The sequence below is a fragment of the Rhinolophus ferrumequinum genome, chromosome 10 (assembly GCF_004115265.2).
Source record: "Rhinolophus ferrumequinum isolate MPI-CBG mRhiFer1 chromosome 10, mRhiFer1_v1.p, whole genome shotgun sequence".
In the NCBI taxonomy this organism is placed as follows: Eukaryota; Metazoa; Chordata; class Mammalia; order Chiroptera; family Rhinolophidae; genus Rhinolophus; species Rhinolophus ferrumequinum.
The window spans coordinates 60,113,341-60,140,780 of record NC_046293.1 but is presented as its reverse complement, the minus strand read 5'-3'; the positions used below and the strand labels follow the sequence as shown (position 1 = coordinate 60,140,780).

At 32.2% G+C, this 27,440-nt stretch overlaps 1 protein-coding gene across 4 annotated transcripts in view; it reads right to left on the bottom strand.

The window, feature by feature from the left end:
- Nucleotides 1-921: 921 nt before the first annotated feature.
- USP15 (ubiquitin specific peptidase 15) overlaps nucleotides 922-27,440 on the bottom strand; it is a 113,944-nt gene continuing 87,425 nt past the window's right edge. For 2 of the 4 annotated variants that reach the window (XM_033116953.1, XM_033116954.1), the window contains 14 exons: nucleotides 20,927-21,100; nucleotides 19,395-19,553; nucleotides 19,091-19,315; nucleotides 14,184-14,267; nucleotides 13,999-14,093; nucleotides 13,712-13,903; nucleotides 12,781-12,896; nucleotides 12,334-12,606; nucleotides 11,882-11,952; nucleotides 11,422-11,537; nucleotides 10,510-10,659; nucleotides 8,595-8,698; nucleotides 5,643-5,731; nucleotides 922-2,909 (listed from right to left, as the gene is read on the bottom strand). In XM_033116953.1, coding sequence (XP_032972844.1) covers nucleotides 2,727-2,909; nucleotides 5,643-5,731; nucleotides 8,595-8,698; nucleotides 10,510-10,659; nucleotides 11,422-11,537; nucleotides 11,882-11,952; nucleotides 12,334-12,606; nucleotides 12,781-12,896; nucleotides 13,712-13,903; nucleotides 13,999-14,093; nucleotides 14,184-14,267; nucleotides 19,091-19,315; nucleotides 19,395-19,553; nucleotides 20,927-21,100 — 2,031 coding nt within the window. In that variant the 3' untranslated portion in view covers nucleotides 922-2,726. Of the gene's footprint in view, nucleotides 2,910-5,642; nucleotides 5,732-8,594; nucleotides 8,699-10,509; nucleotides 10,660-11,421; nucleotides 11,538-11,881; nucleotides 11,953-12,333; nucleotides 12,607-12,780; nucleotides 12,897-13,711; nucleotides 13,904-13,998; nucleotides 14,094-14,183; nucleotides 14,268-19,090; nucleotides 19,316-19,394; nucleotides 19,554-20,926; nucleotides 21,101-27,280; nucleotides 27,427-27,440 lie in introns of those variants that run through there. The other 2 variants (XM_033116955.1, XM_033116957.1) reach the window with 2 other exon arrangements.

Below are 27,440 nucleotides of genomic sequence, written 5' to 3'. Positions count from 1 at the left end.
GCTCTCAACAATCCTGTGAGGCAGACACTACAAGAGTGGGAGGTAGTACATGTATCTGAGGATAAAATACTGGCTCTACCACATAGTAATCATATAAATTTGGGAGTATTGCTTAACTGCTTGATACCATATGGTTTTTCCATATAAAAAATGGGAATAATGACTGTCCCTACATCATAGCTATTATGGGAGTAAATTAAATGAGATTGTATATATAACACTTTAATATAGTACTTGTTCCATTGTGATTACTCAATAAATGCTATTATTTTTATCATTAATTATTTTATAGGTAAAGAAACAGACTCGGAGAGATTAAGTTCAAAGTCAGGATTACTGAGTAGCAAAGCTAGAAGTAGAATTCTAGACTGGATGTATTCCAATTACCCTGTATTACCTATGAATACCTAATTTTACAGTATAGATAAGCACTATTTTAATTTTTTTGCATCTGGCATTATTAACATCATCATTTCCAATTAAAAAACACATTTAGTGGGACTAGAAGTTAATTACAAACATTAAAAAGGAATGGTCTCTATGGACAATTAGGGTGCAGACTGCAATCTAGGGCTAGAAAAACTTAATTTTGGCTTTTCTTTAAAATTCAGAAAAAAGAAATATAGTCTATTGGTAGGTAACAGAAAGACTGCAAGCTCTGTGAAAGCAGGTATATTTGTTTACTACTTTATCTCAAGACTAGAGAAAAGTGATTAGTAGGTACACAAACATTAGTTTAATGAATGCTGAAATTTTAAAAATCAATGTTAAACATGTCCTTAAACAGTAGGATTCACTTTGTCTGATGTGCTTTCCTTTCTATTTTTAACGATATGATAACTAAAATGTCTAGCGTATAGTCACCTACCCATAAAACAGGATTTTTATCAAAAGATTCAGAGTAAGAAATAAAAGACTAAATAAGGCCTTGAATAGCTTTATTGAAATCTGTATAAATAAACATGCACATTTCAAATGTAAACCCAAGTGAACTCAAGTGCAGACAAAATTTTAACCTCTGTCATGCAGGAGGTTAGTTTACAATAAAAAAAAAAAGAAAAGAAAAGGAAGAAAAGAAAAGAAAGAAAAGAAAGGAAAGAAAAGAAAAAGAAAAAAAGAACAGACAAAAAAGAAAACCCAAAGCAGCTTTTAAAAAACCAGGATGAAAATCAGCTTTAATATCAAGGTATAAAGCAAAGCCATGATCAACATACCTCATTTATCCTGGTCAAATGCATTTTTTTTTTTAACTTTTAAATGCTAACATAAATAAATAATTTACCAAAATGTGCACTCACAGAGTGAACTTTTATGTACAATACACAATTTATAATCTATTGTATTTGATTAGTTCAAGTGAAGAACATTATACTTTTTGCTTTAATAACAGTGGGACACAAAGCAATTTCTCAGGTAGTCGATAATGTAAAATGTGCCCCAGCATTTAGATTTTCTATTAAAGGCAGTATTGTATGCCAATTGACAATACATTCTTTCAACTAGATCAAAGGGAAAAAGCAGCAAATGAAAAATGTTTCAAATGTTCACACATATTTTTGGCATTCTGGATCCTTGAATGTGGTGAACTAAAATCAAATTCAAGGTTTGTATGCTTTATATACTATACAGGTTCAGAGTCTGGAACATGCAAATGCCAATTGTCTTATAGCAAGTTACCTTCTGAGAAAAGCTGTAAGGCTATGGTGATTCCATCAGGAACACACAAAGAAAGTTAACAGACCTACCTTTAAAGCCAATTATCCATTAATGATTTAAAGGCCAGTATATAAAAAAAAATTTTTCTCATCCTACGCTTGATGTATTACTATGGGTACAGAATACTATTAAGTCTGCCCTTATATTACAATAATTGGGAGAGTTAAAACTTGCCAAATTACGAAAAAATGGGGTAGAGAAAAACAGACAGCAAAAATTTTAATTTTGGATCAACACCAGATTAAAGATATGCATTTTAAAGCAAGTCAAAAATCTGAATGTCTAAGGAATAGATCCCAATAGCAGTAAAAATACTTACATTTAAATGACTTTAGATGGAGTATGAAATCTAGAACCTGTTTCCACAGTAGCAGTAAGATGAACAAAATATTCTGGATTTTTAATGATTCTACACAAGGAAATAACATTTTCAAGACTGTTTCTTGTATCATGATTTGGTTTTTTAATAGGCCCACAATGATTACCAGGGATAGTTTAAAAATTTGGTTTTCTAAGAATACTACTGCAGTATTTATGCCACATTGATACTGCAGCTAAATATTATAGTAGTATATATGGCAGCCTAATGCACATGAACTAGATTATCCAAAAACTAAGTTCAGCCATAATTCTTGCAGTATTATTAGAGCAAAATAAATGACCAACATCCACAAATTTAACATTTCTCATCAATTAACTCACATCCAAAAATTAAAGAAAACATAATTCATCAAAACAGCAGCAAACTTAAAAGGGATTTATTTGTGATTTCCTATATATATTTAGCTTGTAAATACAAGACTGTAAATGTATTAAGAGACAATTTCTGTTAAAGTTTTCATTGTGTTTCACTTCAAGTACTGCACAAGTTAAAATCTGATAAAGGATTTACATTCGGTTATCTGAAACTCCCCATCTCAGACTTTTGTTTAATGTGGTGGATAACTTCATCATCTCAATAGATAACCACCAGCAGGAAAGTCTCTCTTTTATGGCTTCTAGGACTTCCATTAGTTAGTGTGCATACAGTTTTCGTTTTCTATATCATTGTCATTATCATTGCTATCTTCATCACTTTCTAATGGGATGCCTGTGGCAGCTGAAGCACCTTTAGTTTCTCGGTCAAGAGGAAAAAAGCCAGTTCCACTGAAAGTGTCTTGCCTCTGGTAGAAGAGTACATATGCTGCTTTGGACTGTTAAAATAAACAGAGGATGTCAAAAAGGTCATGATTCTCAAAGATCACATTAATATGAGTTTTTAGCTGGTAACCAATTTTGGTGACAGAGCATAAATCAAATAGAAAAACCACACATGGTCAAATGGAAATTACTAAAATTGAATAAGATGACTTCTATACATAAAGGAAGAATACACAGGAATTAACATTTTTATTCTCTTATAAGTTAGTTGGACAGATAAATAAATGCAACTATTAGGTTGTTGCAAAAGTAACTGCAGTCTAAAAGGTTAAAAAAAATTGCAAAACCTGCAATTACTCTTGCACCAACCTAATATACCACAGATTAATCTAGTCTAACATGAAATAGAATTCTATGCCTATCTTCCTCCAGTTTCTTAGGAAAAGACGAGTTTCTTTCTAATACTAATCACTTCTATGTTTGCTGTGCAGTCCAACTTTTCCTACTGTCATAAGGATATTTTGCTCCATTAAACATCCCTGTATCTTTAATGCGTCCTTATCTACTAGACTTTGTGGCATAAAAAGTCTTCCTCACAGCCAGGCTAGTAGACAGAATAGTCTAATATTCACCATTTACTCTCATGTACATTCAATTCAATGTGACCTGTTGTCCCAACCATTTTAATTAAATGGCTTTCACTAGGGTCAATAACCTCCTACAAATGAATTAAACGAACACCTTTTTCAGTTCTTTTAGTCAATCTCTCTGTGGCATTTCATGCCTTACTACTCTTTCTAGCATCCAAACATTTTTGGCTTCTATGACACTACTTTTCCTTAGATCTTCTATTTCTCTGGTTTCTTCAGACTTTTCTGTGGGCTCATTAAATCCTGATCTTAAAAAAAAAAAAAAAAAAAAAAAAAAAAAAAAAAATCATGTACCATCCTTAGCTCATGAAGATAGTCATCTTTCTTGATGTGAATTTCAAATTTAGCTAATTTCTGCCCCACGTCCCTAACAAGAGTCTTTCCTTTCAGTAATACCAAATTAGCTGTTGTTCCTAAATGCCATGTTTTGTCATGCCTACTTACTTCTGTAGGTACTGGTCTTCTTGTGTAGAATACTTTGCTTCTATTGTCTGATTTACACCTATTTGTAATTAACCCCTGTTAAACACCACTTTCTCTATGCAAACTTCCTTGCAGTTGTCCTGTCCCCTTAAACCCCAAATCAGTTGAGACAGCTGTCCCCTTTCTATGTAGCCAAGATACTTAATAGTACTTATCATATATAATTGTTGATTTGCTTCTCTGTTATCTTTAGATTGTAAACCTCTTGAAATCAGAGCTGTCTTTTAACCTTGTTTAGAATAGTCCTACATATAGGAGTACTCAAATATTTGTTGACTAAATGAGGAATCATTATTTTTAAGATGCAAGGTAAAATCAAATACATATATTGTACATAAACAAGATATAGTATTTATATAAACAACATATATTGTTTATTTGAAGGCAACACTAGGATATAGGCTATTTCAGGATGTTTTGGCAAATTAAAGAGGAGAACAGAATTGTAAAGTGAGGGATATGACTTGAAATTAGAAGTCTAAATATAAACTGTAAATGTAGTTAACTTAGGCATATAAACAATTAAACAATATTAGAGTTCAAGTCTCTCTTTGTTCTTTGTTATAGCTATAGGGAGATAAGCAACAGTACATAATTTATATGTATATACATATATGCAGATACATAAGATAAAAATATAAAACATCTATGGAGAAACAATTCAAAATTTCATATCTGTTCATCCAATGACAGACTAAAACTATGCCAATAATTGGCCTTAGAAGTTTATTAATTTATTAAGTTGAAGAATTTTGAAGTATTATAAACTAAAAAAAAGCTAGTCTCTGCCCTCAAGGAATATATAATTTAAACTGGGGAATCAAGTAAAGCAGTTAGTACGCCCACATCAAGAAAAAAACCTTTGTACAGGGACTATCATATGAGCAAATACTCTATTTCTCACTCTTTGTAATAGTGTGATCAGTAAGTAAAATCTACAGAAATGCAAAATATATAGAAAAATAAACATTTTATCAAGCAAGCCTTAGCTTTCTTCTTAGGATATAGCAGTCATCTTTTCATCAATCAATATCTGATAATAAAAATCTGCAATGATGGGAAGTAAAACAAATGCCAGTATCTTGCCTCCAGCTGTGGCTGATAAACTGTTGCCAAGAGTGTGAAGAGACGTAACTTCCTCATTTTTCTACTATTCAGAAAATATCAAAGTTAACAAATACACAGGGTTAATTAAAAAAAAACATAACTTGTTTTTATCCAATTATATCATTGTGAGTTTAAGTGTTTGTCATAAAGGATAAGGCTTTACTTTAAAAACCGTACGTATGGTAAGGCCATTAAAGCATTTTTTTTTCCATTTTAGCATCTGACTTTAAGTAGTCGATGTCTAGAAATGTCTGAACCTATTTTCCAGATGAAATTTTTTTATTAGAATAATAATTTATTTTTTCTTAGAAAACCCCCGTTTTCATGTTGAAAACTACCAGAAAAATTTTCACATTGCTATTTATAGTTCTGTTTGTGGACAAATTTAGAAGACAAATTTGTAGTTAGGGGCCGATTTTACACTTCTTTAAATGAGAGCACGTCTCTCTTAGTTAACGGAATTACTAGAATATAGATTACAGTGTCCCATAGATCCCTTTTAAAAAGTGGATTCCTTGACTTTCAGAAAAGAAAAGACACACTTACCACAATCTGGTCTTCAGATGCAGTTGAGACACTACTGTCATCAAAGTAGTACCATTTTCCATCATCTTTATTTTTTGCAAAAGCAGTATCTAATGGAAAGATACAATCACTTCTGTGACTGAAACGATCTGTGGTTTCCTGGGGGGAACGCTTAAAATTTTTAAAACATCTGCATGAGGAATATCTATAAAAATTATATGGTAATTATCTATATAAAGCCTATCTATTACACATTCAACTAATTTCACTGATTAAAGGTTTTGAGAATAATTCCCTATAATCTATGTGCCTAAGATACTTTTCATATCAGATGAACTTCGTAACTTTTTTCATGCCAGGGACAAACAGAAGAGATTTATTCACAGAATAACAGTACTAACGCTAATATATGGTAATTACCATTTATCACGCCCCAGGCACAGTGCCATGCACTTTACCTGCATTATCTCATAAAGAAGGTATTATCATTACTATTCTTGTGATTTTAGAGTTGGGGAAAGTAAGACATCAAGAGAGGTTTTCTTTGTCCAACAGCATAGCTGTTAAGTAGCACAGTTAGGATTCAAACCCAGGTCTGTCCCTGACTGCAAAGTTTGAAATTCAACCGTAATTTACATTTTCTATGACAAGTATTTTTCCAACACTACTATTCCACTAATCTGTAGGGATTTTTACAACACCAGAATCATTTTCAGTCTTTAACAAAAGTGCATAGAAAGAGGAAGGCAAAAAGAGATTAATCTGCACAATTTTTAAAGATTTGCTTTAAGTTAAAAAAAAAAATGCCCTCTTTCCTTCTCTATGCTTCATATAAACTACCCAATAACTGAGGAAACAAAGTTGCAAAATGTCCCCAAAACAATTTTCTGTTGATGTAGATTCTAAAAAGTGACACTTTATAGACCATGTTTTCTAAATAATTCTCCAGCTCACAAAACAAATTTATTATTTTTCTGGGTTGGAGTCTATTGCGGGCTGTAAATTTGTCAATCTGAACTCATGAGCTGCACTCAGAAATGAAAAGAAAATTGTTGTTAGACTGAATAAAAAGACCCAAAAAAAGCTAGACTAACATTTGTTAACTTTGCGAAAGACAAAAGGGAAAAGAAAATGTCAATCCTGGCAAAAGGAACAATAGAGAAAGAAGAGCTACCTATTATAAACATAAATGCAACTAATAATGCAAAACAACTAATAAAACTGTTAGAAGAAACAGATAAATCAATACTTCAGTAGTAGTACTGATAAATTCCTCTAATAAACATCAAAAATGACCAGAGATGGTAATAATTTGAATACAACTGATAAGCTTAAACTATTAGAGAAATATATAACTCTATGTTTGAATAGAAAATACCTGTTTTTCAAGCACACAAACATTTATGAAACAGACCATTTATTAAGTCACATGGAAGTCTTATGGACAGTGCCTGTTAACAAAATTAAAATTAAGAGGAGTGCTTTACAAAAGCCATATATTTAGAGCTTTACAAAAGCCATAAATTCATATAACTGAAAAAATACTACATTTCAAATTTTATGGGATAGAGATAAAGCAGTAATTAAGAGGGAAATTTAGAGCTTTTATTATAGCTTTTAATAGAGGACAAAAAATGGAAAGCAAAAATCATTCAACCCAAAAAGTTGGGAAAAGAGAAACAGAGTAAACCCAAAGTAACAAGAAGAAAAATATACCAAAGGGAAGTGAAGAAATCAATGAGATAGAATACATACATGTAACAACAAAAAGAAAAATTTAATAAACTGGAAAACTAATTCTTTGAGTAGGTTAATAAGACAGACCTCCTAGAAGATCAATTAAAAAAAAGATAAAAGAACAAGAAAAGGAAAAAATATAGCATAAGAGTATTATAGACAACTATTATCAAATAAATTGGAAAACACAGATACATTTTTATAAAAATAGAAAAAGCCACAATGCGCACATTTGGGAAAAAGAAAACTGAATAGACTTCAATAAGCGTGACATAAACAGAAAAGTTTAAGGCTGTAAAGCCCAGATAGGTGAAATTTTATAGGTGAATTCTATTAGACTTTCATGAATAGTTAATTCCTATACATTACCAGCTGCTTCAGGAAACAGAAACAAAGTATCCCAGCCTATTTTATTAGGGTAGATTAAAATCTTGATTCCAAAGTATGAACAATATAAAAAAAAATTACTGGACAATTTCACTTATGAATTAAATTGTAACAATCCTAAATAAAATTCGTTCACCAAATCTGAGTATATAAAAAATGCTAAAAGATAAGTATGATTTCCCAGGAATGCAAAGTTGGTTGAACAGAAAAATCTATCAACTGGAGAGTGTAGACTGGTTTAACCATCCTGGAGAGCCATCTAGCAGTACTTTAAATACTCATGACCCAGCATTCTCACTTATGGGTATGTAGCTCAAAGAAATTCTCACAAAGAAGACCATAAACAATGATGCTTATCGTCTTATGGTGGCAGAAAGTTAAAAGCAATTTGGATGTCCACCATGAAGTGAGTAGAGATAAAATCTGGTAGCTGTTAAGTCATAAGTGTTTGGAAGCAATGGACTATATGGACATGTCTTAAGTGTTAAGAGAGAAACGTTAAGATTTATAGTACAGCACCAATTATATAACTTTACAATGGTGCAGGATTTATAAGAGCACATACATATTAGAAAGGGAAGGGGAAGGAGAATGGGGAAGGACAGGAGCCCTGAATGGACAAGTAATCTTCCTGTGCTCTCAACTGAGGAGTATGAAAAACTCAGTCCTCTAACTCCTGATGTCAAAAAAGGTTCAAAAGCGGATTCTTTCATTAATCAATATTTTTTGAACTATTAGTACATGTAAGACATATCTCACATTTTCCTTTTAAGAAGTAATAAATATCTTAAGGGAAAAAGTCTGGAGCTATCAAACATGATTTTAGTAAAAGGTAAACTGTCAACTTACAGTGTCCCCCTCCCATCCCTCCATAGTGGTTGGAAACAGCAATCAAATTGTAGCGGCAAGGACCTGCATTTGGATTAATTAGGAACTCCGACATATCCAAGTCACTGTTTTAAAAAGAGATCAAGTTAGTTTTATGTTTTCCTTAAATGCAATGAATTCTATTCCTTTCCATCATATTTATCTCACTAAAGAAATCACTAAGAGCCAAATAACTTTATGAAAACAAATCATGTATATATCCTCGATATTTGAATATTTTGGCAAAAATTTTCTTACGGGTTGAGAATTCAAAAATTCTCCACTGACTGCTGTTATTCAGATTAATATTTTTATGTTATCACATTTAACTCTCAGTACTAGGAAAAATAGTCATCACTATCATTTTGGTCCTTTTTATTTTTTATGTTTTAAAAGTTATTTTTAGGATGATTCATTTATAGAAGAATAAAAGAGTAGTGGGGAAAAAAAACTTTCCTAGAAATTTTACAATAATTTAAATATATGTAAGCTCCAATACTTATTCTACATTTTCTTGGTTTTGATAATCTATATATCCCAAATGGGCAACATTCTTGGAAATGAAACGAGTTGTTTATAATCCGTCATGCATGAAAAGGAACAGGACCATCTTATAGCTTATCAATATTTCTGGTTATTCTTCCTATACTTGCCTCATTAAAAAGCAATAATGATTCTAAACTTCTAATACATCTCTAATAGGTCCTAGCTTATCATTACTTCCGGTTCTTCTTGTAGTTAACATTGTCCAAATGCTATCTTCTTGAAAACTTTGAGGGCTCATAATTTTCTTAAAGAGCAAATTAACATTTTTTTGTTTGCACAATTACAAAATATTTTCAATTTTAAACTTATAAACACCAGTTGGAATAAGCACTCCAAAGAATATTTTCAATATTACATCATTTCCTTCCTTCCTTCCAGTTATCTTTGTATATAAACCTGCCTTCAGCATTTGTCTACTTATTAACTATATCAAAGTAAATTTGGTGCACAGACATCATGAAATACAAAAGCATACCCTGTTTCCCCAAAAATAAGACCTAGCCGGACAATCAGTTCTAATGTGTCTTTTGGAGCAAAAATTAATATAAGACCCAGTATTATATTATATATTATATTATATCCAGTCTTACAGTAAAATAAGACTTAGTCTTTTATTAATTTTTGCTCCAAAAGATGCGGTAGAGCTGATTGTCCGGCTAGGTCTTATTTTCGGGGAAACATGGTATTATTCAATGTTCTTTTAGCAAAATAGAAGAGAATCAAGTTCTTGTTGCAAAGTATTGTGAAAAAGTCCTTCCTGGACTACATGAATGAGAATACAATATTCCTTATTAGTCCTTCTCAATTTTCAATTATGCTTAGTGAAAGCTTTAAAAAAAAAGGACTACAAAAATACTGTCTCCAGACCGCTTTATAACTTTTTACGAATATGATGTCATATTCTGGACAGGGCAATAAGAAAACTGAAGGATGACACAACAATAGGGATGATCACACTGCTGTGTTATCCTTCTAAGCAACTCCATTATTCTATTTTTATATATTTCTTAAGTCTTTTTAAAAAGCATATTTAGGAATAATTGATGATTAATGATGAAGTAAGTCCGAGGAAAAACAAAATCACTAAGGTCCCATGAGTATCTTAGATTTATAAACAGGGTCAGTGAGTTTTAAGTAATACAGAATGAGTTTTATTCTATTTTTTAAAAGAATATATTTTCTCTTTGTTCTTTGAAAAAAATCTCTCAGTAGGAAGAAAAATTATTAGTGATCCCTACAAATTGTTAGAACTACTCAAAAACACACTCAAAAACTGAAACTGCGCCCAATGGTACCTGATATTTAAAAAGAGTTAGTTGTCCAATGTTTATGAAGCATAATCAAAACTTACTTGATAGGAAAATCAACTAAGGTATCCAACTTGTCTCTCATGTATCGACTGTAAGAAAATCTCTTGAGATGTACCACAAGTACTGGAGGCAGAGACCATAAGTCCAATTTCTTTGTGGCTTGCTGATGTTCTTTACAATTTGGACAATACCTAAGAATAAAGAAAAACATTTAAAGCTTGATAGAGGTAATTAAAACAATACATATTTTGAAAGTTTGAAAAGTTCTACATTTATTCAGTGAGCAGTTATCATATGCCTAATATGTACAGACTGACAGGAACTCCTGTTATTATTTTTATCTTCAGTACATTTTTCAAATAGATTTTACTATTATAAACTAATATGGTAAATAAGTATTCCAAAAATGACGAGGGCTAGGTTATATCCATTACAGTATGCTCAAAAGACATGCATGTACCACAAAACTGTGCTAAAATATAGGTATTAGAAAATCTCAAAATGTCTGGGCTCTAATGGAATTAATAACACCACAAAATATATAACTGTGATTTTTCTAAAAGTTTCTCTCAAAATGTCTGCACAGCTAAAAATTCTTAAGAAAAAGTAATTATAATTAATTATTCATAGTAAAATGGCTATGGGAAATACAGTAATGAGATTAAAAAAAGCAATAATGATTCTAAACTTCTAATACATCTCTAATAGGTCCTAGCATATTACTTAACATTACTTATCACTACGTTAAATTACTTATCATTACTTAAAGCTTAACATAATACTTTTAAAGACATTCTCATCCCCCTAATAGACTATTACCATATAAAGAAATGCTTATTCAAAATATCAAAGGGAATTTAGTTATTACTTTTTTAACTTGATGTAGCACATACCTCAGTATAAATCCTTAAAAAAAAAAAAATTAGAAAAAATTATTTAACTTTGTTTCTTACCAGGGATCTTCAGCACCTAGCTTTTCTTTTGTTGTAAAAAGCTCAATGCAATCTTTTAATTTCACAAAGGGTTTTTTAGGAGGTTTATATTCCACACTTTCATGTTTTTCAAAATCCTAAAGAGAAGTATTTCTTGAGTTAAGAGAACAAATGAAACAAAACTCATTTTAGTGATACCATCTTACTATGAATAGTAATGAAAAACTCCTAAACTTTCTCAAAAGAATCATAAAGCTTATTTCAGTTGAGATTTATACCATACTTCTAAATAACTCCTGTATACACACCTATAAACGACTAAAAAGTGGAAACAGAGAGCATGTTCAAAACCAACAAGCCTTTTCTAGTACATAACCAATTTCTAATGACAAAATAAATACATTTGATAGAAATAGAAGAGTGTTAACAAAACAGTGTGATCAACATGGAAAAGATAAGGAAGGAATGAGCAATGACTTACCTCAGCAGCATTTTCATCAAAATATCTTTTTTTCAAATCAGGATCCCAATCCAAAGCAAGAAAAGATCTTTCTGAGGTAGGAAACATAGTTTTTCTTTAAAATTTAATATGCCACAATATTAAAACTAATGTATTTTAATGTTAAGCTATATACAAGAATAAATAAATAGCAATCATTTCTTTTACTAGGTGAACAGGGCAAATTGCTGTTTCCAAGCCATTAAATAGTTTAGGAATTAGAAAAACAAAACAAACAAAAAAAAACACTTAAGCATAAGTTCAACCTCCATTTAATAAATATTGACATGTGTTTTAGTATACTTGGAAATTAAGGCTTTTCATTTAATAGGTAAGTAAATGTTATTTTCATGAGTTGAACTTTGTGGTTTTCACCTAAAAAAATAACGTGCTTTGCTCGTTTAGTGTTGAGGCCTTTTTTCACAAATACTTACCATCTAGCCTAAGCTGCCTATCATCAAATCTTATATGCCTGGTATCATCTTTGATGTAGTTGATATCAGTATTGCCTAAGTTGTTGAACTGGAATGTAAACAATCGTTTTTTGTGTCCCGTGAGTTGACCTTTGCAAGTTTCCTCAGTACATAATCCATTTTCAGAATCGTTATCTCCTCCAACCGAATCTTCAGATTGACTGTTTTCATTCTCAGAGGGAAGTTCTTGATCCTGGCTGGATTCATCATCTGGCTCATCTGTTTCCATTTCACCTAATTTTAGATATTAGAAGTCTTTAAATAAAGTCAATGCTACATTTAAAAATTATTAATACTAACATTTTTTCCAGGCTTGCAAATATCTTTCAGTTCCTTAATCCCCATCCTTTCAACGTTTCTCTAAAGCAATAATCCAGGCGAAGAGTTTTTACAATAGGGAAGTCTTACTTGGTGAGCCTTCTTCATGTATGCCATTTGGGCCATTCCCATTAATATTTTGGTCCTTACAGCAGTGTAGGGATCCTTCAGAGTCTTCTGTTTCAGTAGATATTTTGACATATCGGCTTTAAAAAAATCAGAAATCAAATAAGTTCAGTTCTACGAAGGTAAGAACTTAAAAAAAAGTTTTCCATTCTTTCAATAAAACAAAACTTGTCTTTATAAAAAAGAAGTTAGTTTGCTCTTCTTGGGTTTTAACATCTTTCTTTTATGTGTTAAAAGTTTGTGGCAGATAATTTTTAGACTTAAAAATTTTTAAATAAAAGTCCTCATTTAGATAGATGATATATATATTAGTTTTTTTAAGGCTAAAATCATTTATAGTTGTATGATGCGATCTTTATGTATAGATTATGGGACAACAATGATTAAAATAGAAAGAATACTAAATATGTCAGCTATAAAGGATAAAAGAAAGGGATCAAATGGTATTCTTGATTACCTTATAATTCAAATCATGGTTTTAGAAAGACAAAAAGGAGTTGCCTTACAATAATATCAACCAAGAAAGTTTATCCTTTTAAATAAAAGCTATCTATTAGTACGCATTCTTGAACTAGCAGAGTATATAAAGAAATGAAACATGTGACATTATGATTTCAGAGTGCAAACATGCTAAATTTTTATTGTCTTCCAACTGTCAACTTTTGTTGTAAAACAGCTAGAAGAATTCATGTTTCCTTGGTTTGAAATAACCTCAGTAATGTTTTACATGATCAAGAAATTGGATTAGACTATGATTTTTTAAAACTGTTACTTGCCTAAACAAAGATGAGATTGAATACAGACTTATCTAATCATATTCTGATAATACCTTGCATGTTTACTTTCATTAGCTATTTTATATTATTTTGTGAATGTAGAATTATCTGGCACTTACCACATTCTCAAAAGCAGGAGATTGTAGAGTTTATCTTCGGTATTGTTTCGTGGTACCGCCATAAGAAAAGGCTGACCAAAAAGTGAAGAACCAGTATGGTGGGTGTAACTTGAGTGTCTAAATTTTTCTCTTAGACAAACAGGAATAATCACATGCTCTGTATCTTCTGTCCTATTGATGTTAATTTCAAACCTACAAGGACAAAACTGACCATAAATTCTGAAAACTTGTTATTTCTTTTGAATTTTTTCTCAAGTAATATTTTGAACAATGAATTTTATACTTACACATAAATATCATCCCGTTCCATAATACTACTAAGGTTTTCATCCACTGCAAATATTCTGTGAAATCTATGATTGTATATATCAGTAACTATCATCTAAAAGAAAATAAATTTCTATTAAGCTGGTTTTACAGCACTGCAAAACTAAACTCCACCTTACATACTTCAAACCCAGAAACATCTTACCTTATCTGCAGGTACTCCTGATAAAGCAGACAATGCTGTACAAAGATCAAGTATGTTTCCAATTTTGGGGACAACCACTTTGTACTAAAAAACAAGAAAATTGTAATGAATTTATTACTTTGCAACAAATATTCAATAGATGAAAACAACCTCATGAGGCTGCTTCCTCACATTTACTTGGCATGTGGCTCACAGTATGGCCAATCTCACCGTTATCCTGGGTGACAATATCCATAGGCGTGGTTTATCTGCACCTACTGTTCCTTGGCTCCTCAATTCAAAGACCTCTACTTGCATTCAACTGTAGCTAACTTTGTGGACCTCGTCATAACCTGATCCACCTCCAATATCTTACACTCTTAACAGGCTACTGTCTAACTATTCCTTTCTTTTCCTGAGAGCTCATTATTTTCTATTCTTGGCTTGCATTGAGATCTCCAGTCCTTTTGATTCTGATTTTTTCCCCCAGTCTACCAGGTTCCTGTCTTTACACCCTTCCATCCAGACCCCACATGATTCCTCACTTCAACTACTTCATTGCAAAACCTTTTGCTGTTATTCAGTTTTATTCTCGTTACTTTCTTAGAGCTGTTCAGAAATGCTGGGGAAAACTGCCTAACTTTAAAGATTGGTGCACTCCAAATTCACAGTGCTCAATCTCAACTGATCCTTCAACACCAGCCAGAAATTCTCCCATGTATCCTTTATTTACTTGTTTTCTATTTCTCTCAATAACTATTTAAAATCTTCACCAATCCTTAGGCTTCATATTTCACCATTTCTCCCTTCACTACCAGCAGAATACCTATTTCAACCGAGAAAATTAGTGGCTATTGGATAGGAAAATCTCCAACTTCTTTTCCCTCTACAAACTTGAGTGTAAAACATCCCTGTCTCTTACAACACATGCAAAGAGGATCAGGGGTCATTCTTCCCATTCAAGGCTAACTCTAGCATCTATGCTCTGAATCCCATGCTCTTCTGCTTCTTCTGGAATCTAACCCCAGCAATTATCCTTTATTTCATTTTACCTTGACTCGTATATAAACACTGGAATATATACAAGTTTCTAAAAAAGCAAAACAGTCTCTCATTTCTTTCCCTCTAATAATTCCCCTCCAATTATCTCCCTTTCTGGTTTGCTTTATAAATAACCTTGATAAAAGCAATGTCTACAGTGACTATGGTAACTTCCTCACCTCCCATTCACTTACAGATCCATTCTTGGCTTTTGTCTTCACCTCTTTATTTAATGTTACCAAGGTTGTCAGTGCTATCATACAACCAGGTCTTTATCAGTTCTTATGTTATTGACCTTTTCACAGCATGATTGCTGACCACACCCTCCTTTAAAATTTTCCTTCCCCTACATTACTACTTCTTATTCTTTTCTATTCCCCTGGTCACATCTTCTTCTGAGGCTCTTTTCTCATGTCCTTTAGAGTTTTATCCTTAGTTATCTTCTTGATTCTGTATGCTCTCCTTAGACTAGGTGACAATATATCCTGGTTTGCTTTGGCCAGTCCTGGATTAGCCTGCTGTCCTGGTATAATTATTAATAACAGCCCCTTTTATTTTTAAGAGTTCAGGTGATAGATAACAAATTACAGGGTCACCCTAACCTTAAATAATCTCATCCTTCTAAGACACTCATTACCACTTTCAGAGCTCACCACCCAATTTATATCTCAAGTACAGATCTTTTCCTCTAGTCTAGATACATAAACTCAATACCTACTGGTATCTCTACCTAAATTTTCCTTATGCATCTCAACATGTCCAATACTACATACAGATTTAGGTCATATTAGGTCAACGTATCCAATACTAACACTTAAGGCTCGTCTTAAACCTTTCTTCTATATCCCATTAAAACAAATAGTACCACTGTCGCCTCAATTTACAATCCAATAAACTTGGCTTCTTTTTTAAATACTCTTAAATATTTTCATTCCTATATTCAACTGTTCTTCTATCTAACTGCCATCCTGACACTAACCTTAACAGTTCAATCCCTTGTCATTTGCCATCTGAACATTGCAAAAGCTTCTCACCTGGTCTTAGGTACATCTTATCTAAGCCTTTCTGATCCAATCTTTGCATTAGCCAGAGTCTTTTTTTCTCAAACACAAATCTGGCCAAGTGATCTCTCTACTGAATACTCCTTCATAGCTCCCATAATCTCTAGGGTAAACTTCAAACTTTCTATCATCAAGGTTCTTTGTGATCTAGCTTCTGCTTACCATATTATCTACTTGCAGTTTCCATATGTGGGCCATGTACTTTTTCGCCTTCAGCCCTCTGTACACGCCTCTTTCCTGATCTATAATGCTTGTACTTCTAGTTTGCATGTGCTTAAAACCTAATCATCCTTCAGGATTCCACACAGGAATCATCAGGAGTTTGGGTAGGTTACTCCATTTGTATACTCACATAGCACTCTGTCAGAGCACTTGCAACACTGTATACTACGCTTCTTGAGAACAAGGACTAGGAGCACCTTTGTGTTTCCAGCACCTTATACAGTATGAGATTCTAATATATAATACATGCTCAATATAATTACTAATAAACTTCTATGACCTAAATCAAGTTTGGTGATGGAAAATCTCAAGTAGGCTAACTCAGCCAATCTCCCTTTCCTCTCCAGCTGGTTAAAGCATAGTGTTAACTAGGCTGTCATTTTGTATTTGCATTGTTACTCCCTCCAAGTGGGAAAAAAAATCCCAGTTCCGCTTTGCTGACCATGGATTTAACCACCACAAGTTTATATTTTTGGTCACCAAGTGGGAAAGAGGTATATTAATGAAATTCCCATTGCTGGAAATATAACTAAAAACCCATTATGATGGAAGAACATTCAATATATATCTTATAGCTAATATGTAACCTGAATATAATCTGTAATACAGATTATATTATTGGCATGGGAAGGTACTGTAGAGAAAAAGTATCCACAATTTTTTGTTGTTGTTGTAATAAATTTTTATTCATTGTTTTATACTCTTCTCTTATTCTATTATACCCATTGGGATATATTTGTAAAGTTACAAACTAGAGAAGTAAGGGTGTACAATAGCATTGTTACAGTTTCTCTCCATTGAAAAAAAATGTTAACAGTTCAATACTTAGAAACAAGTGAATAGGTGAGTATCTAAAGCATGTGATTTTAGAAATGTGAACATATATTCCCCTGGCCAAAAATAAAAGTGGGTCTTTACTGGCTCTGTTCACGGCTAAGGGCAAATACCATGTTTCTCTATACTATTCTCAGCACTACTAGATGAAATATTAACATGAGGGCACCAAGTTCAATGAGTTCATGAGGGAAGCATAAAGCAGAAGCAGCAAAAAAATGGGTGAAATCTGCATAACTGAGTACATAACTAGTCTCTACTAAACCTTAACTTTTAATAAAAGGATTATATTTTTATGAACACTTCATATACTATGCCCTGTTGATAGTAAACCCAAACACTTCCACTAAATGAATGGTTAAGATCATAATTTTGTTCAAAGCATGCCTTTCACATAGATCTCATGAATATTGCTACGGGCTGAATTGTGTCCCCTTAAAATCTCTATGGTGAAACCCTCACCACTGATGTGATGGTATTTGAATATGAGGCCTCTGGGAGGTTTAGAGGAGGTCATGAAGGTGGGGCCCTGACAATGGGATCAGTGCCCTTCTAAGTAGAGACATCAGACAGTTCACGCACGTGTGCGCTCTCACCCTGCCATGTGACGACACAGAGGAGGGGGCTGTTTGTAGACTGTTTGTAGAGCCTGCACGAGAAACCAGCCATGCACGATTATCTTAGCCTTCCAGCCTTCAGAACTGTGAGAAGAAATTTCTGTTCTTTAAACCACTTAGTCTATTGGATTTTGTTATGGCAGCCTGAGTACGAATGAAACTATTACGCTGTAACAAACTGTACTATCTGGCTGGAACCCTGAGCTAAGAATCTTTAGTAAACATTCTTCTAAAGTAGGAACCATGTCTACTTTGTTTACCAAACAAGAGCTTTACATCCAGTACATGCCCAGTACATATTTGAATGAATAACATTTTTGAACACTACTTTTACAGTAGTACCTACAATCATAAGGGTTAGAAATACAAAGATTTAAAGTCCATATCTTCAAAGAACTCATGGTCTACAAGAGAAAAGATCAAAGTAAACCAAAGGTCATAATGATATTTGTTAAGTGCTATAATAAATAGAGTTTAGGGGAACAGAAGGTAGAAGAGAAGGAACTACTTTTATTAGGGCTGGTCAAGTGTCAGAAATGGATTAATTGATTACTAAAGGAAGAAAATACAGTGTTTTGCTCCACAAAACGTACAATAATCCAATTATAACACTAGGCAATGGACTCAGACAACTGATATTAAGGCCTAGCATAGGGCTCTTAAATAGAATAAGCAATATTTGATACTCCAAACTATTAAAAGATTGAAAATTATTTTTAGTCTAACTACACTTCCATTTCTCTTTGAAGTTCTTAAGATGCCGAAAAATTACACATATTTAAATTTATCACTATCTTATATCATGAATCAAAATATATTGTAGTTATTAGTTTTATTTCCAACAGCCGCTAGGAAGAAAATTATAATTAACATTAAAGAAAGTTCAGGTTGGAAAATAAACAAAATTATATTATGTTACAAATCTTTGTAAACTCTTTACCCCAACATTGTAAAATCAAACCTCTCCTTTTTCTTTAGTAAAAAAAAAAAACCTTTGAGAATTTTGTTTTTACATGAAAAACAATATATTTTGCACATTCCTCACCCTTTCAAGTTTCGAAACAGTTGTACTAATTTCCGAAATATTTAGCATATGAACTCAACATTAGTTTTTATAAAAATAGCAAATATAAAGAAAATAATCACTACTTACCTGCATAGGTTTGGTAAGTGGGTCCATTCTAACTAAATAAACTTCCAAGGTACGTTCTTTTTTCATGGGCAATGGAAGTGTCAAGTAACAAAAAGGATCAAATGTTACTGAAATCTTAGCACATTCAGGACAAACTAAAGTTGATTTGAACAGGCCATGAAATATATCTACTATGATAGAATCATTTCTTTTTAAATGGTTTTCCCAGGCTTCTTCAGCAACTACCTATAAGGAAAACAGACACATATTACACAGAGATATTATGTTACTAAAACAATAGTGACAATAATATCATTAAACTTACCTTATCTGGCCTTCCATCAGCATCTTTTAATTGTATATATGGTTTTTTCCTAATTCTATTCAAATCCTCATGTAGTCCATCTAATAGGAAAGCTAGTAGTTCTTGACAGTCCTGCTGCTGGTATCCAGAGAACTGAGGTGCGAAACGTCCTACTTGTGTCTGTAAGAAAAGCAAAACTATAAAATCAGTTTGAAAGACAGATTGACTTTTAAATAAATAGTCAGTTCTCATTATTCAGATTATATACTTGTGAATTTATCACCTTGCTAAAATATATTTAAACCCCAAATCAACTTCTGGCACTTTTACAGTCATTTGCAGATATGATAACTACATACGTGTAAATACAGAGTATTGCATACCTAAAAATATTTTAAAAATCATAATAACTAATCTGTAAAATAGAAATGCTGGCCTGAGGAAAGAATGAGGAGAAAATACGGAAAACACGAAAGTTTTAGTGGGAAACACTGAAGACTATAAAATTCAATTTCTTGGCCACTAGAAAAAATTACAAAGTTCTCATTTAGTTTCTATGTGTAAAAAGAGGTTGAATCTCACAGAGAAAACAGGAATATTTGTGTTCATATATAATTTTCCTAATGTTTGCAGTACTAAATACTTCTTTGATGAGACTAAAGAGAAATGTTAAAGGAAAAAAGGCAGGTATCAAGAGGATATTTACGCAATTTAAAAATATCTAGCAAAATGAAACTAATCATTGGTAAGGGTTGAGAAATGGTTTGTCTGAACTAGTTTTTCCATAGTTTAGAAAGTTAAAGAAGATAAATGCAAGAGTTTTCTGATAATGTTTTTTTTATTTTTTAAGAACTAGTATGTAGTTAATAAAATGTTGCCTAGTAGATGTCCGATACGAATGTCATTTAAGATGTTTGTATAAAAAAATGATTAAAAACTTCTTATTCTCTTTAAAATTTTAATGACAAACTAAAGTACCTGAGATTTTATTGATTCTAAGTAACCACTTCAGAAATTAGAATGAACCTAAAAGTTTAAGAATTCTTTTGAAATGTTTAATTAATATTTAGTGTGTTTTGTAGACTAGTTCCATTTTAATAACTTTTCATACTTACAATGATTCTTAAAATAAACTGAACTCTTTAGAATTCAATAACATGCGCAAATTTAAAATTTAGTCTTTCCATTTGTACAAAATGTTTTTGTAGGTTCCCCAGAGATGTACTGTGTCCCAATACCGTACCTGTGAATGCTCCCCGCTGTCTTTCTATATATAGTCACTTTGTACCACACCATTGTTTCTCAACCTTTACTTCACCACTTCCTTCCCCATCCCCTGGAGCATTTTTAAGACATTTTTAAAATAGCATTCTGTCCCATCCCCCAGCCAGAAAACTAAATGCCACAGATACACTGTCTATCTGTTGATGTGCTGTGTCACTTTGAAGGGTCATAAACCATTGTAATAGCGATGATTTTTCTCCCCTCGCCCAGATAACCAAGTTTTGTTCTATTGGGGGGATAAAACCGTCATTCAAAATCTATTTACTAACCTTAAAGGCTCTTGGTGTGACGTAGCTAAATTTTCCAGACCACATTTGCTTGATCAATTCAGCATAAGATTTAGCTATTTCACCTCTCATTCCTAAGGGATTGTCAAAATTCAGTTCTTCTTGATACTTATCATTGAGGAAGTATTCAGTAAGTGGAGGTGTGTTGCTCAAACACTGCAAAGAATAAAATTAGTTTTCAAGTCAAAGTAATCACACATGTTAAGCATGTTAAAATGAACAGAGAAACAAACTGATTTGCCATAACATATGAAAATTTACGTGATAGCCTCTTGTACTAATAAATAACTGGTCAAATAAACACTCAAATGATGCACTCAACTATTCATTTACCAAATTTCAAATCAATTACTTATAATAAATGAAAATGCTAATATTTGTTGCTGTAAAATCTGCATTAATTTTAACCACAGCAAACTACCTGTTAACTGGGAGAGAAGCTCAGAGTTTTCTTTCCTTCTTTTACTTGATTGGTAGAAATTATGGATTGTCTACTCATCCCAGGCACCTGCAAATTAGCCTGAGTAGGTAAAAACTGAGATAGAGTGCAAGCACGAAATTAACTTAAAAGAGTATTTACTGTGTTCATTTTCAATTCCTTATCATGAAAGAGAAGCCTTTAGATTTTCCATTTGGTCAACCATTTTTATAGGGAACAGTACAGATTAGCTGAGCCTGAGAAAACAAAGTTTTGTTATGTGAATTCTGGCTAAGTTGTGTTCTTACTTCTTCAAGCTCTCCTTTAATACCATAATCCAATTTTCCTTTATGGCAAGATTAAAACTATGAATAAGTGAGTTCTCCAACCCTTTTCCTTTTTGAATTAAGTAATCTAGAACTTAAAACAGCAGAAGCGCAGCTTTTCCATAATACTTAAGAGGGATTAATTTTAAGTTGATAATACCATCTGTCCCATATGAACCCAATATTACATTATCAACTAGATGTCTAGAGTCATTAAGTACAGTATATAATGAATGACACAGACATACATATAGGTAACTCTTTTTTTTTTTTTTTTTTTTTTTGCTGCAGGAAGAGGTATTTGTCTTGGAGTCAAGTGACAACGTGCTTTAAATGAAGCTAGTTGCATGTAAAGTAGTAGAAACCCACTCTTAGGAGAGCTTGGATTTATATTAATGGAAATCAAAGTGTTTCAAACTTTGCTTACCACTCATTTAGATTAAGTTAAATAAAGTCTTGATAGCTATGAAAGGTTCAGCCTGCTGGGTTCATGCTGATAACTTGGATGCTGTAAGCTATGACTATACACCTTGTACCGTTTGGCTAAAACTCCAAAATTAAATATATTCACTTATTTGAAATAAATTATGGTGTCCCTATTTTGTGGTTTCAATTATAAATCAATTTATGTTTACTCAAGTAACCATAATATCTATTTTGGAATTTTTTTATATAATAAAAATAATACTGTCCAAATTGATCGTCTAGCCCCTACGTCAAAGGGAGGACTGTTTACAGTATCATGGAATTTGTTATGTAATTCTTAAGCAATGCAAACAGTATAAACAGTTAAAAATGTTTGGGTTGGGCTATATAGGCTTCAGAATCATTTATGTGCCATTTTCAGCAGAAAAAAATTTTATGTGAGCAGATAATAGAGGTACGTTACAATGTAGGAGGCAATTAGGGAAAGGATACTTTTCCACCTTTCTTCTTAACTCTTTTTATATTCTCAATCTTTCGTAGTGTTACATGCCTTCTGAGTTTCATTTTCTCTTTTCTTTTTGATTGGCCTTCTACTTATAAACCCAGCACTAGAATAGAGCCAGGAAACCCAGAGTACAACATGGTTATACAGGGTATAAATGCCATCACAGTAGTTATCATCTGATTTAGTATAGTGTCACCACTAAATAGTCAATGAGGCAAAGGAGAGGTAGGACAGCATTTCCAACAATGATCAATTAGTTTGCAAATACTCATATTTGAACAGTTCAGGGTTATACTAAGAATATTCCACTACTGGCTGTAACATAGTTATACAAAGAACCCAATTTATGGCTTTACCAAACTCCTCAAAGAACCAAGCTGTGCAAACATAATTCTTGAATTTTGTTTTTATGCGATTTTTCACATGTATCCTTATCTTGCAAGGAGCTTCCAAATATAATTGAAATTTTTTTAGATTTCCTATAGCATCCAGAGTGATCTTTCTAAAATTTGCACCTAATCCTGTTCCTTGCTATAAATCCTTTAATGCAATTTCAGATTAAAATCTCAGATCTTTAGATGGGTCTATGTTTTGCCCACTTATGCAGCTTCATCTCTTGTTAATACCTTTTTTTAACTCCATCCCAGCCTTATTTGATTTGTGGTTCCTTGACCTCCATGCATTCTCTCTCTGTAAGTTTGCAACATTACTCCATTTACATAAAATATACCCTTTTAACTAAACTTTTAACTAAACCATCAAGATTCAGGTATCCTGTCTGGGAACTCTTCCTAGACTCCCTTACAGTGTTTCATCTTGTACATTTCCATATTGCTTAATGCTCATGTTTTGTTACATCACTTATTTTATAATATACTGTAACTTTAGTTTTTAGTTTGTCTGTCTTGCTAAATGGACTGCGACCCTCATGAGAGCAGAAACTGTGGTATCTTTATTTTTATATCTCCAGTACAGAGCACCTATATTACTTGGCACTTAGCATGTGAACAATAAATGCATGCTTAATAAAAATGATTTTCCTTATATTTACTAACGTATTCATCCTCTTGGTTTTTTTACTCTTTTCTTTCAACGTTTTGCACAGAGTACTTAAATTTTACTATTTATTTATTTATTTAAAAAATTTCCCAATTGCAGTTGACATTCAATATTATTTTACATTCATTTCAGGTGTACAGCATAGAAGTTAGACATTTATATAATTTATAAAGTAATACCCCCAATAAGTCTATTACTCACCTGATACCATACATAGTTATTACAATACTACTGACTATATTCGCTATGCTGTACTTTATATATCTTCATGACTACTTAAATTTTTTGAATGAAATATTACTATGAGGCAAAAATATATTTGCTTGTAATAAACAATACCAAAAGTTTCTTCAAGCACTTCTACCTGAATATTAAACCAAAGAAGAACACCTATTAAAAAATCGTCCCCCCTTTTGTTTGACTGTCATTCAATCCACTACCTGCTCTGTAGTGGGTCACTGCTTGGATTTTTGTTATAAGTCACTGACACAGAGAACAGTGCTTATTTCCATAGTGACACATCCCAGTTTATAAATGATTATAGTTCAATGTTAACAAATCAAACAACAAAACACAAACAGTTTTAATGATAAGAAACCGTCTGTAAAGATATCATAACCAATATATTTTGAGGTAAATCTTATGTTTAAATTTAAAACATTAAGTCTTACATGGCCCCAAAAAACATTATTTGTTGAACGTTTTAAGAAACTCACAAACTACATTTTCTAAAACTTTGTACAAACACATACAAATACAGAAATTCAATAGCCAGTTGATTGTTCTACTAATGCAGAGATCATAATAATTTAAAAACTAAACTGATGCCAGACTTTTCTTCATCTTGAAAATATCATACTCTTCTCCCTCACCTTGAAAACAACATTATTCTAGGAGTCTTAATATAGTATAAAGACCAGTTAAAATATTAAAAGTCCTCTTATAACTTCACATAAAAATTTCAAGGCATAATTGGAATAGAGGTAAAACCACTAAAATATTTCCATGCCCCAGGTGGTATCAGCATTGAATGCCAACATTCTGGTAGAAGAAAGAAAGCAGTTTCTTAAAGTTGGTCATGAGGTTTGATTTGTAATTTATGCAAGTCGTTATTCAATATTTTAACATGCAGTTATCTTACAAACATGAACATCTTTGACAATTACAAGAAAACTGTATATGTGGACTGGTGTCATTAAATACAAGGTTTTAAAAAATATAGTTTTCATTAGTTCAATAATAAAAATCATAACCAGAGTTCTGAAGCATCTCTCTCAGAGATTCTTCTACTTTACAGTAGAAGATAGTATCACTTTCCTATCTGATTAGGATTGTTTCAAAACAATTTCTTTTTAAAGATATATATATTAAAAGTCATATATGTGTAGACATAGGAAATCGCCTTTTTAACCTGTAAGACACTTAACTGAATGATATACTATGAACCAGAGATCACATACAACGTGTTGTGCCTATGTAGATGTATCTCTTACTCTCAATGTTTCCTAAACTGTAAAACAGAACAAAACTCATCCTTCCTTATTACATGGTTTTTCTTATCAAAAACTAAGAATATATATGAATGTATCATAAAAGAAATTATATAAACAGTATTAGTATGTTATTTTTGTGGCTACTTAATAAATTTTGTGACACTCTACCAGTCATGTGCCATTTTGAGCTTCAGCTCTGTTAATTCATTTGATTTCAACTGACATTAACAAATGCTAACACTTCAGTACTTCAAGGAGCATTAGCTCTTGTAACTCATCACCAAAAAATGAGGTCCAAATATGAAGTAATGTGACTGATCATAAAACACCGATCTTAAGCCACATTTGGTTTATATCATAATTGTGCCTAAAGTTGGTCCTAAAATTGGGTAAAATTTTGTCAAATACCATGTTAAAAATAAAGCAACACTCAGACTGAAGAAAAAGATTCTATACCGGTGGTTTCAATTCTCAATGCAAAACAGAAGAAGTGAGAAACTTATATTAATGAACAGTCAAATGCACTCTTAACTAGGCTAAATATTTCTATGTTTAAATCCCTAGGTAAGTTAAAAGTGTGCAAAATGGACAAGAGCATTTGAAGATCTAAGGATTAAATAACTAAATTGCATATTTATTGTACAGTAGACTTTTGGCATTCATTAATTTAGCCTTAGTGATATGATTAGTTGCCTAACTGGAAAGTTCAAGACATAAGCTGGTATGAAAAGTTGTTGATCCAGAAGGAATGATGAGAATGGCTGGTGTATGTGCAAGCCAATCATTTTGTGAGTAGACATGACTACTAAGTATCTGTTCCTCAAAGTGGTTTTGTGGTTCTCTACTTGTGCTTACTTATGCATTTAAAATTGGAAACTACAAGAAATAAGAGTACTTTTGAATGTAAATTTGAATTAGGACTCTTAAGACATATTCCTTAGTTTATAACGTATTAAGATTACTCTTCCCCTTCGTAGAATATTCTTCCGCTATAAGAAATTCCTACTTGTTCTTTAACACTCATCTCAGTATCTTTTACAAATGTTACATCTTCCTTAGCACCTCTAGGAGGAACCAATATTCCTTCCTCTCGGCTAACTTTATACCTTGAACTCACTTATACTGAACTTATCTTGAGAGCAGAGTCCATGTCTTATTCACCTTTGTACCTTAGGATCTAGCACAGTGCCTGGCACATACCTCAATAAAGGTGTGTTGAATGAATCAAAACTTGTATGGTAAAGAGATTGGAAGCTGTCCTTAGACTGAGAGCAGAGGAAAAACACTTGACTAAAGAAATCTGAATTGCAGCCTATAACATAACTATAACCTATTAAAAGCTCTACAAGTCAAAGATGAAAGTCTAAATAATGCTGAAAGAGGCTTTCCTAATGAAGGAAAATAACTATTGTGAATGCCCCAACAACGAGCAAGATAAATCCACGTAAGTAAAAGATATGTGAAGGAAAAATAGTTGGAAAGATATTTTTAGGATGACTCTTCCTGATTTTCAACCTGGAACCAGACATAAAAATTCTAGAGAATTCTTCTAAAATAATCAAATGTCTCACCCAGTGGACATTCTCTATGGTTCAGTGTATAGAGACCTTTAGCCACTGCCACCATGCAGAACTATTTTTAAAAAGAATGCATATACCATTACACTATTTTGTAAAGTATTAATATTCTATGAAAAACTCTTTATAAATTTTCATCCTTAATCCAACATCTTAAAATTGGATATAAAATATTATTTTCTTTCATTATTTAATTACTTGGAAAGACTACAATGCTTTGCACATAACTTTTCCTTATATACACATGCACAAATCCTATTGCTCTTACATTACTTTCAAAAAGTTCTAAGAAATATGTTCTCATCAATAAAATTGATGTTTTCAGAGCTCTCTGAGAAACTGTAAGTGACTCATTTGAGTCTCAATTTTGTATTTCACTATAAACTTCTACAGTTTTTTTTTTAAAATTGATGAAGTAAAGTAAGGTTCTACTATATTACCATATCTCAAGTCTGTAATCAACATATTTTAGGAAATGAATAATTAATAGCCATCCCAATAATTTGTAATGAATCTGGAATTTCCCCAGTACCTGGAAAATAGCCAAAGTAATCCCCTTCAAAAAGAGAAAGTTGTCTTTTGTAATGCTGAATATGAACCACTCCCTTTCTGTTCAGGTGCTCCAGAAGCCCAATTTTCAAGTGATCATGTATGCTCACTATTTTAGTAAACCGGTAACTAGAACAGGAAAG